Source organism: Bombina bombina, chromosome 6 (assembly GCF_027579735.1).
Source record: "Bombina bombina isolate aBomBom1 chromosome 6, aBomBom1.pri, whole genome shotgun sequence".
Classification (NCBI taxonomy): domain Eukaryota; kingdom Metazoa; phylum Chordata; class Amphibia; order Anura; family Bombinatoridae; genus Bombina; species Bombina bombina.
The window spans coordinates 750,920,338-750,931,760 of NC_069504.1; the positions used below are offsets into that span (position 1 = coordinate 750,920,338).

Here is an 11,423-nt window from a genome sequence, read left to right on the forward strand (position 1 = left end):
CCCGGAGCCCACCGCAACTCTAATAAAGTTATTAACCCCTATCCCACCGCTCCCGGAGCCTACTGCAACTAAAGTTATTAACCCCTGTCCCGCCGCTCCCCGAGCCCACCGCAACTAAATAAATGTATTAACGCCTAAACCCCTGGCCTCCCACATCACTACCACTTACTAATCCTATTAACCCCTAAACCGCCAGCCCCCCTACATCGCCATAAACTAAATTAACCTATTAACCCCTAAACCTAACAACCCGCTAACTTTACATTAGATATAAACTCATCCCTATCTTATAATAAATTTAAACTTTAGTTGCGGAGGGCTCCGGGAGCAGCGCTATAGGGGTTAATAACTTTATTTAGTTGGGGCGATGTCCGGAACAGCGGAATAGGGGTCAATATATTTATTTAGTGGCGGCGGGGTCCGGTAGCGGCGGGATAGGGGTTAATAACTTTATTTAGTGGCGGCGGGGTCCGGGAGCGGCGGAATAGGGGTTAATAACTTTGTTACAGTTGCGGCGGGGTCCGGAACAGCGGAATAGGGGTTAATAACATTATGTAGTTGGCGGCAATGTAGGGGGTGGCAGATTAGGGGTGTTTTAGACTTGGGGCTTATGTTAGGGTGTTAGGTGTAAATGTTACTTTTATTCTACCATAGAAATCAATGGGGTATCAGGCAGCAGCGTAAAGGTTTCGCTGCTTTCAGACTCCCATTGATTCCTAAGGCATCCGCGGCCTCTAGGGTGGCCGATTGAAAAGCAGGTACGCTGGGCCGGAATAGTGGCGAGCGTAAATGTTAGCAGTTTGATAACTAGCAAAAGTAGTCAGATAGTGCCGAATTTGTATTCGGAACATCTGTAATGACGTAAGCATCGATCTGTGTTGGACTGAGACCGGCGGATCGTATGTTATGTCACAGATTTCAACTTTTGCTGGTCTGTAGGCTTTCATAAATGAGGCGAATCAGGCTCGCCACAATTACACTGCGGAATTCAAGCGTATTTGCGGTTGACGGCTTGATAAATAGGCCTCAGAGCATGCAATTTTAGGCAACTTTCTAATTTACTAATATTATTATTTTTTCTTCGTTCTCTTGGTATCTTTATTTGAAAAAGCAAGAATGTAAGCTTAGAAGCCGGACCATTTTTTGGTTCAGAACCTGGGTAGCGCTTGCTGATTGGTAGCTACTAGACATGTGCATGGCGAAAAAATTTGGTTCGGTTCGGTTCAGATTGATTCGGATGTTTTCTAATTTCGGTTCGGATCGATTTGAATTCGGAAAAATTTTAATCAATTTGTTTCGGATTTGTTTCGGATTCGAATAGATTCGGCTGGATTCGGTTCGGTTCCAATCGGAAATTCGGAATTTCGGTATGTGTTAGGTGGGATATGCTGTGTATTAGACTAGTAATCCATGGCCATCCGAATTTACTGAATAAATCCGAACTAATTCGGATTTATACGGTAGATTCGGCACTATTTCAATTCGGAAATTCAAATCGATCCGAATCTCCGAATTTAAGAAATTCAGCCGAATTTCAGAATCGATCCGAAACGAATCGCACATGTCTAGTAGCTACATTTAGATGCCAATCAGCAAGCACTACCCAGTTTCTGAACCAAAAATGCTCTGGCTTCTAAGCTTGCATTATTGCTTTTTCAAATAATTATACCAAGAGAACGAAGAAAAAATTATAATAGGAGTAAATTAGAAAGTTGCCTAAAATTGCATGCTCTATCTGAATCATGAAAGTTTAATTTTGACTAGACTAAAGGGCCATTACAGTGATAACATTCAACTTCATTAGAGTTTCTAATTTGTTCACTAGCAAAGCTTCCAGGTCTCTGTGGCTCCCGAGATGTACTTTAAATATGTGTTTAACCTCCTTGTGTGTTTAACACATAGTGTTGCAACTTCACTGGTGATCACATTACATGCTCTAATACATTACAATATTGAGAACCAGGGGTTCTCAAACTTGGCCCTCCAGAGGTTTTGGAACTACATTTCCCATGATGCTCAGCCAGATAAAATGCTGGCTGAGCATCATGGGAAATTTAGTTCCAAACCTCTGGATGGCCAAGTTTAAAAACCCCTGGTCTGAACTACCCCTATATATCATCCAACATTTTAAGATTCACCCAGTAGCATTATTGGCATAGGTGCAAGCATTAAAAAAGTATACTTTGTAATGGATCAAAGTAAGAAAATTATGGTACTGACCACAAGCACTGATGATTTCTATAGCTCCATTCACTTTGTGCCACAAACAAAAGTGTAAATTAAACACAAAATACACAAAATATTAGATAACCTGTAAACTGTGAGCGATACGCAGTTGTCAATTCGCCAAATTATTATTTTGCTATTTTAATGTAAAGTGCAGGAGACACAGATGCCACAATAATATTCAAACAATTAAGACCTACAAAAACCTAGGGGTAGATTTATTATGCTGCGGACGCAGCTGTTTCCGCACGAGCCTTCAGGCTCACCGGAAACAAAAGTTAAGAAGCAGCAGTTTAACTTGTCTGCCACCTCTGAGGCGGCGGACAGCAATCATCCCGATCAGATACGATTGGAATGATTGACACCTCCTGCTAGCGGCCGATTGGCCATGAATGTGCAGGGGGCGGCATTGCACAAGCATTTCACCAGATGAAATATGCATATGATGTCGGAATTTAGCGATGTCGGGGGGACATGTTCGCCACAGTGAATCATGTCCATCCAACATTTCATAAATCTAACCCCTAGCGTCTAATTCTTATGGTTTAATATCTATCATATCAATGCCAAGCCCATACCTTAAGGCAGGGGTCGACAAATCTGTTTCAAATTTAGGAGTCAGAAAGAATATGTAGAAGAAGCCAAACATACTTTTAGGAGCCAGACAGTGGTATTTGTATATAGATATATTTGGAATAACCCCACATTTTTAGGAGCCAGGGGAAAAATTCTAGGAGCCAGTAACTCCCAGGCTCCTGGGTTTGTCGAGCCTTGCCTTAGGGTAGACTTGTGCCATGCGAAACAGACTCCCGGGGTAATTAGACTATGGGACGAGGCAATAAAAACATGAATGTCTGGATAGTTGCCAACTATATATTGGTGAAGTTCCTTCTCAACTGAAATGGTGGCTTGTTCTGCAAATGATTTATTTAATATATGCATTTAAGCTGGGCACAATACTAATACCTGCTGCCTCTCTATACATGTTAAATATGAAACCCAAAAATGTTCTTTTGTGATTCAGGCAGAGCTTAAAATTTAAAGGATCAGTCAACACAGTAGATTTGCATAATCAACCAATGAATGCAAGATAACAAGACAATGCAACAGCACTTAGTCTAAGCTTCAAATGAGTAGTAGATTTCTTTATGACAATTTTAAAAGTTTTGTCTATTTCCACTCCCCCTGTACCATGTGACAGCCATTAGCCAATCACAAACGCATACACATACCATGTGACAGCCATCAGCCAATCACAAATGCATACAAGCTTATTCTGTGAATTATTGCACATGCTCAGAAGGAGCTGGTGACTCAAAAAAGTCTAAATATAAAAAGACTGTGCACATTTTGTTAATGTAAGTAAATTGGAAAGTTGTTTAAAATTGCATGCTGTATCAGAATAATAAAAGTTTAATTTTGACTTGAGTGTCCCTTTAATAAAAATAAAAATGTAATTGTATTATCAAATTAGTTTTATACCCATGGTATTCTGTGTTGAAGAGATACCTACATATGTGTCTGGAGCACTATATGGCAGGAAATAGTGCTCTTGTAAATGGATAACATTACTGAAAAACTGCTGCCATATAATACTCCTGAGCTTACATGTCTGAAGATACCAAGAGAATGAAGACAATTTGATAATAGAAGTAAATTAGAAATTTGTTCAAAATTGCATGCTCTGTCCAAACAATGAATAAACAGTTTTGGGTTTGTCCCTTTTTAAAAAGTAATGCTTTACAAGACTTCATGTGAGAGTGGGGATTTCCATTTATATTTAGAGGCCCTTTGAAAAGAGGGACAGGGGAATTACTTAGAAAGGGGTTTCCCCTCCAAAAGAGGCCACCACGTTGGAAGGCATCTAATTGTAGGGAATAATGAGTGAGGAAAGAAAAGGATACAGTGAATGGAGAACCAAGGAGCTGCAGTATATATTGTAACATAAGTGATGCAAAGGGACTTAAAGGGACATGACATGTAATTGTAAGACACTTTTAAATGAACTTAGCTCCCAGTAGTACATTGCTGCTCTGGAACTGACTTTAATTAAAAACATTTTTTAAAAAAAAGAGTAGTTGTAGATCACAGGGCACTTACTCTGGTGAGCAGAAAACATTTTGAGGTAAAATATCTTTTTTTTTTTTAGATGTTCATGTGATATATTGTTAGCAGCTTTTTACAGTTATAATGCATCACTTTCTGGTAATTTAGCAAATGGTCCCTTTAAAGATGAGGAAAGTGTATTGGCAGATGAAGCAATCACAAGTAAAGCTGAGGAGTAAGAGGGTAGTTACATGGGAAGAATAGAGAGTACAGCAAGAGATCATTCAGCCATAGATAAATGCAGGGGAGAGGGTATGCACTGTGTTCAGGAGCCATAAATCAACAACAGATTGACCTTGTACTAATATAGGAAACTGAAAATGAAAGAGAGAGACAGAACAGCTGTGGTTTCAATTAAAATAAAAGTAAAGAGCAGGCTATTTTAAACAACTTCAGTTTACTTCTAATTCCTAATTTGCAAGGTAGGCTCAGAAGCAGCAATGCACAACTTAGAGCTAGCTGCTGATTGGTGTTTGCTCATATATGCCACTTGTCATTGGTTTACTTGATGTGCTCAGCTAGCTCCCAGTAGGGCATTGTTGCTCCTTTAATTAAGGATACCAAGAGAATAATATAAATTTGATAATGGAAGTAAATTGGAAAGTTGTTTAAAATAGTATGATCTATCTGAATCATTAAAGAAAAAAAATTGGGTTTCATGTTCCTTTAGCAACAGAGGGAAAATACTTAAAGGGACAGTCAACACTAGAATTTTTTTGTTTAAAAAGGTAAATAATCCCTTTATTACCCATTCCCCAGTTTTTCATAAACAAGACAGTTATAATAATACACGTTTACCTCTGTAATTACCTTGTATCAAAGCCTCTGCAAACTGCCCCCTTATTTCAGTTCTTTTGACAGATTTGCATTTTTAGCCAATAATTGCTCACTCCTAGGAGCTTCATGTGCCTGAGCTTAATGTTATCTATATGAAACACATGAACTAACGCCCTCTAGTGGTGAAAAACTGTCAAAATGCTTTCCGATTAGAGGCGGCCTAAGGTCTAAGAAATTAGCATATGAGCCTCCTAGGTTTAGCTTTTAACTAAGAATATTAAAAGAACAAAGCAAAATTGGTAATAAAAGTAAATTGGAAAGTTGTTTAAAATTATATGTCCTATTTAAATCATGAAAGTTTTTTTTACTTGACTGTCCCTTTAAATTTGTTTTTATATGGTTAATAATCTTGTAGGGCTAAAGAATATCAATTATTTAGTAAAAATGTTTTAAAAAGGTTATGGTTTATTAGGATTTGTGTGTTATTTGCACTTGTTTTAAAAGATTATGTTAAAATAAAAGAAGTGAGAAGAATTTATGTTAAAGATCTACACAAGGGCAAACATATACGCAAAAGAAAACTTTAAAGGGACAGTTGTATTGGTCAAAAAGATAGATAATCCCTTTATTACCCATTCCCCAGTTTTACATAACCAACACTGTTATATTAATACACTTTTTACCTCTGTGATTACCTTGTATTTAAGCCTCCATTGACTTCTATGGGGAATAGGTTATCACGCGTTATTCTAAGTTCGGCTTTTTCTGCTCGCCAGGTTAGCAAACAAGAAAAAACAGTTTACTTTCAACTCATAATATGAGCGCAAACCGACACGTACAAAAACCTTACTTCTAACGCGTTTAATGCTCAAGAGGGAACGTTAAATAACGCTCCACTTGTAATATGGCCCGAAAGTGGAGAAAAGATTAGTGTAAATTTATAAATATTAAAAATGTTATAATATTGCACATTTGAACACTGCCCCCACCCGGAGACATCATAATGACACCTAGCTGACAACATTTTCTATGAAGAAAACTTCTGTGCTGTATGGATTTATAAGCAAAATTGTATTATTTAGCACAACAATCATAGCCAGTTTAAGCAAGCAACATGGTTGTAGCCCAGAGACTACCAGCAAATTTGTCTGGAGCACTACCTTGGTCACTGGTGCTATAGATTTGCAATCACTAGACCAGGCCAGGGGTATCAAGCTCATGGTATCCGGGGGCCACTGGCTAATTGTTCTTCTCCCATGGGGGTCACTTAAACAGATTGAGTTTTCTGGAATTGGATATACTAGAAACTGGAAGTGACATTTACCCACATAGTAGTGCATGGGGGGAGCTTTAGACCACAATAGACAAACACAGTGTATATTTATCTTGTGAGAGCCAAGCAAAGTGATCATTCTGGAACTGAATAAAAAGTGACATTTATCCAAGCAGTGCATAATGCGAGTCTACACTGGACAATGCACGCTTGTCAACATCAACTTGTTACACCTATTAGAATCCTACAAAATGTATTTAAATTAATAATTTAACTAATAAACAAAGGAGGGACAGATTAAAATATCTTGAGGGCCGCATATGGCACCAGGGCCGGTGCTTTGAGACCACTGGACTAGGGTGTTATTATTACATATTTTATCATAGTGCCTGTGTCGTAAGTATATTCACACTTGCTAGATCACACAAACATCATAAAAATCCCCACGTGGAAAGCCCCAGGTCACAGGAAACTTATATATGAGTAAGCATAATGCGACATAATTATTTTTAAAAGGCATAAAAGTGGAAGTTATTTATATGTGAGAAAGAGTTCATATTTGCATGTGTTTACTTATTATCCGCATTATTTTACCAGATATTGTATAACCACATAAGTTTAATTACGCATTCGTTTCTGCCTGGCCGGAAAAGCTATGAGTGTTTACATATTGGTAACAATTATCACCACAGTGTGACTTCAATAAGTTTCTGGTATAAATTATATCCACGTTATGTTTTTTTAATTGGTTATATTGATTATTAGTACATTTATTGTCCTGTACCATGTTTGCAGCAGTTTAGGTTAATTTCTAGAACTAATGTAAAACAGTTTGCATTACATTAAGCTCTGCATGACTGCTCTATACAGATAAGGGTACTGGTTGGCTACTCATATCATTCCAAACAGTAGAGTCACCTAGAATATTTTGATCTTAAAGAGACAGTACATTAAAAAATGTTTATGCTTCAGAAAGAACATGTGATTTTAAAAATGCTTTGCAATTTACTTCTATTATCAAATGTGTTTCATGCTCTTGCTATCCTTTGTTAAAAAGCATACCAAGGGTAGGCTCAGGAGCAGCAAAGGCATTAGTGTGTGCTAGCTGCTGATTGGTAGCTGTACATATAAGCCTCTTGTCATTTGCTCACTAGATGTGCTCAACTAGCTCCCAGTAGTGAATTGCTGCTCCTTCAACAAAGGATCAGATAATTTACTTCTATCATCTAATTTGCTCTCTTATAATTGGCTTACTGGTGTGTTAAGCTAGCTCCCAGTGGTTCTGCTCTTTCTTCAACAAATGATTCCAAGAGTATGAAGCAAAATTTAAATCTGAAGTAAACTTTAAAGTTATTTATAAAGATGCTCTATTAAAGAAAAAAATGGGTTCCATGTCCCTTTAAATTGTATGCCCCTTTATGCCCCACACAGTTTGCCAGTAGAGATGCTTTATACATAGAACTATGATCTTAGAACTGGCTTTTATGGCATATGACTGAAATCCTTCTATAAAATACATTAATAAACACAGCAGAATAGGCATTAGTGTGTGCTAGCTGCTGATTGGTAGCTGTACATATAAGCCTCTTGTCATTTGCTCACTAGATGTGCTCAACTAGCTCCCAGTAGTGAATTGCTGCTCCTTCAACAAAGGATCAGAAAAGAATGAAGCACAATATATTATAGAAGTAAATTGAAAAGTTCTTTAAAAAAGTATGCTTTAATTCTGAAAGAAAGGTTTTGGGTTTCATGTCCCTTTAAAGAGCTCTCCAGCTTATTCACTAAGGTTAGGAGAACTCCATCACATTTTAGTGACCCACTAACACAGAAGTGGGAAAGATCTGTCAATGGAGAGTTCTATGGACAAAAAATAGGTAAAGACTGAGCAATAAATCACCCACAGCCAGTAGAGATGATATACATATATGTAAAACAAATATACCAGAGGCATATTTAGTTATCATGCTGCCCTAGGCCTTTTGAGATCTGTTGTTTTTAGACCCCCCCCCCCCCCCACACACACACACACACACCATCCCCAACAATTGTAGCTCATTTATGACTCATACATGTTTCTCAACCAGAGGCTACAGACATAGAGGTGCCATGCTTCCTCCTTTACAGAACCAGGGATAATTGATTTGTAATAAAATGAATAAATATAACAACACTTGAAGAGAATAGGAGTAAGAATATATTATGCCACAGAACTACCTCTTAATATTTACTGCCCCTAAATCCTGCTGCCCTAGGCCTTGTTGGCTTATAGGTCAAAATACACTGCTGCATATATGTATAATATATAATGTATAATATATACTTTTTTTACTATTATGTTATTTAGCACAAAGGTATAAAAAATATGTCTGAATAGTAAGCTCAGGAGCGTGCTCGTGTGTGCAGCTCTATATAGCAACAGTATGGCAAGAATGTTATTCATTTGCATGAGCACTAGATGGCAGCAATGTAGCTCACCAGGCATGTGCACACTACCTACCTAGGTATCTTCTACAGTGAGAACAACATTTTATAATAGAACTAAATTGGAAACTTTTTTTAAACTGCCTGCTTTGACTGCATCACATTGGATGTTCATTTGTTAAAGGGATAGTCTAGTCAAAATGAAACTTCCATGATTCAGATAGAGCAGGCCCTTTTAAGCAACTTTCTAATTTACTTCTATTATCAATTTTTCTTCGTTCTCTTGGTATCTGTATTTGAAAAAGCAAACATGTAAGCATAGAAGCCAGCCCATTTTTGGTTCAGCACCTAGGTAGAACTTGCTGATTGGTGTCTAAATGTAGCCACCAATTAGCAAGCGCTATCCACGTGCTGAACTAAAAATGGGCTTGCTCCTAAGCTTACATTCAAATAAAGATACTAAGAGAACAAAGAAAAAATGATAATAGGAGTAAATTAGAAAGTTGCTTAAAATTGCATATTCTATCTGAATCATAAAAATTTAATTTTCGACTTGACTATCCCTTTAAAAACAGGGTTTTTTTTATAGAAGTTGTCCATTTTAACCAGTGAGCAATCAATCTTTAGCTATACCTAATAATCAGTGTGTGGGGGGGGTGGGGTTTGTATTTTTTATTTATTTTTTTCTCTGCCACGTGCTCACACCCCATGCTGCACGCACGTGGGCACGGTGACTTGTAATATATGTACTCCATGCTATATATATACTCCATGCACTATCCATGAAGTATCCATGAAGAGCTGGAGCTATTTATTTATGCAATCTAGATAAACAGCTAAAATAACTTTCATGTTAGCGCAAACAAACTAATTAAAGGGACATGAAACCAAACCTTTATGACTCAGATTATACCATTTTAAACAACTTTCTAATTTACTTCTATCATCTAATTTGCTCTCTTATAATTGGCTTACTGGTGTGTTAAGCTAGCTCCCAGTGGTTCTGCTCTTTCTTCAACAAATGATTCCAAGAGTATGAAGCAAAATTTAAATCTGAAGTAAACTTTAAAGTTATTTATAAAGATGCTCTATTAAAGAAAAAAATGGGTTCCATGTCCCTTTAAATTGTATTCCCCTTTATGCCCCACACAGTTTGCCAGTAGAGATGCTTTATACATAGAACTATGATCTTAGAACTGGCTTTTATGGCATATGACTGAAATCCTTCTATAAAATACATTAATAAACACATCACTGCCAGATTTAAAAGGAACATGAAACCCAACATTTTTCTTTCATTATTTAGACAGAATATGTGATTTTAAACAACTTTCCAATTTCCTTCTATTATCTAATTTGCTTCATTCTCCTGGTATCTTTATTTGAAAAGCATATCTAGGTAGGCTGTGGAGCAGCAGTGCATTACTGGGAGCTAGCTGCTGATTGGTGGCTGCACAGAAATGCCTCTTATTATTGGTTCACCAGATGTCTTCAGATAGCTCCCAGTAGTGCATTGTTGCTACTTCAAAAAAGGATAACAAGAGAATGAAGCAAATTGGATAAAAGAAGTAAATTGGAAAGCTGCTTAAAACCATGTGCTCTATTTGAATCATGAAAAGTAATAAGAAGAAAAATGATGGTTTTCATGTGCCTTTAAGATCTTTACATATATTGTTCAATAGTTTTTTTTGTGGCTTTGTTTTTTCATGATACATAGCAAGAAAGTACTAAAATGTTAAAATATTTACTGTAGAAATACTATGCTGAAGAAACAAAAAGACTAAAAGTATTGTTTGTTTAGCACAAAAGTTTTTTTTTTAAAGTACATTTTGAAATATCAGGTTTCAAAAGAGACACATGAAATATGTGAGTACACTGTAATTTATTGTATATCATTTGATATAACAGTTTCATAGTAAATAAGAATAAAAATGAGCTTACCTGTGAGACAAGTAACAAGAATAAGTAATACCGTTAGATGATAGTTCCAGTTTAAATAGGATGCCATGTTAAACTATAATCCAAAAGTTTTGTATCAGATAATCCAAAAAACAGGTTTCAAAACAAATCCTTCTGTATAGGTTGGAAGAAAATTCAGTATAGAAGTGTTTTCCTATTCCTTGGGGCCTTTATTTGAAATCGGTTGTTCTTTCAAGCTGTGCTTTGCTGAGTGTTTCACTGATTCACATTCAGCCTCTTCTTACCAGTTACGTCTGCTTCCTCTGCTAACCAAATCCCACCCAGTCATTGGTGGGGGTTTTCTGTTCTAGTGTTGCCTCCGACTTTCAGTTTCATATTTGACTGACTCAGTAGCTTGCAGCACGTTTGAATTAAAATAATTCAGTACATCTCAGTTCAGAGTCAGAGATTATAAAGTTTGAATTCATTTATGACTGGAAAGCTAACCCAAGTATTAGTAAATCTGTAAAGATTACAGATTTTAAATGATAGTATTTTGATGTTTTTTTTAAGTGAATTTAGTGAATAGTATTAATAATATTAGTGAATACTAGACGTGATTCCTTATGTTTGACATTTGTTACTAACAGCATATTTTATCATACTTCAGTCATTGTCACCAGTCTATCTTATTTATGTCACTATACCATTTAATTGTATT

General features: G+C 36.7%; 1 protein-coding gene across 3 annotated transcripts in view; it reads right to left on the reverse strand.

Moving 5' to 3' along the window:
• Positions 1-10,995, reverse strand: part of LOC128663612 (intercellular adhesion molecule 5) — a 264,464-nt gene extending 253,469 nt beyond the window's left edge. The window contains exon 1 of one of the 3 annotated variants that reach the window (XM_053718019.1): positions 10,745-10,994. In XM_053718019.1, coding sequence (XP_053573994.1) covers positions 10,745-10,811 — 67 coding nt within the window. In that variant the 5' untranslated portion in view covers positions 10,812-10,994. Of the gene's footprint in view, positions 1-10,744 lie in introns of all 3 variants that reach the window. The other 2 variants (XM_053718017.1, XM_053718018.1) reach the window with 2 other exon arrangements.
• Positions 10,996-11,423: the final 428 nt, after the last annotated feature.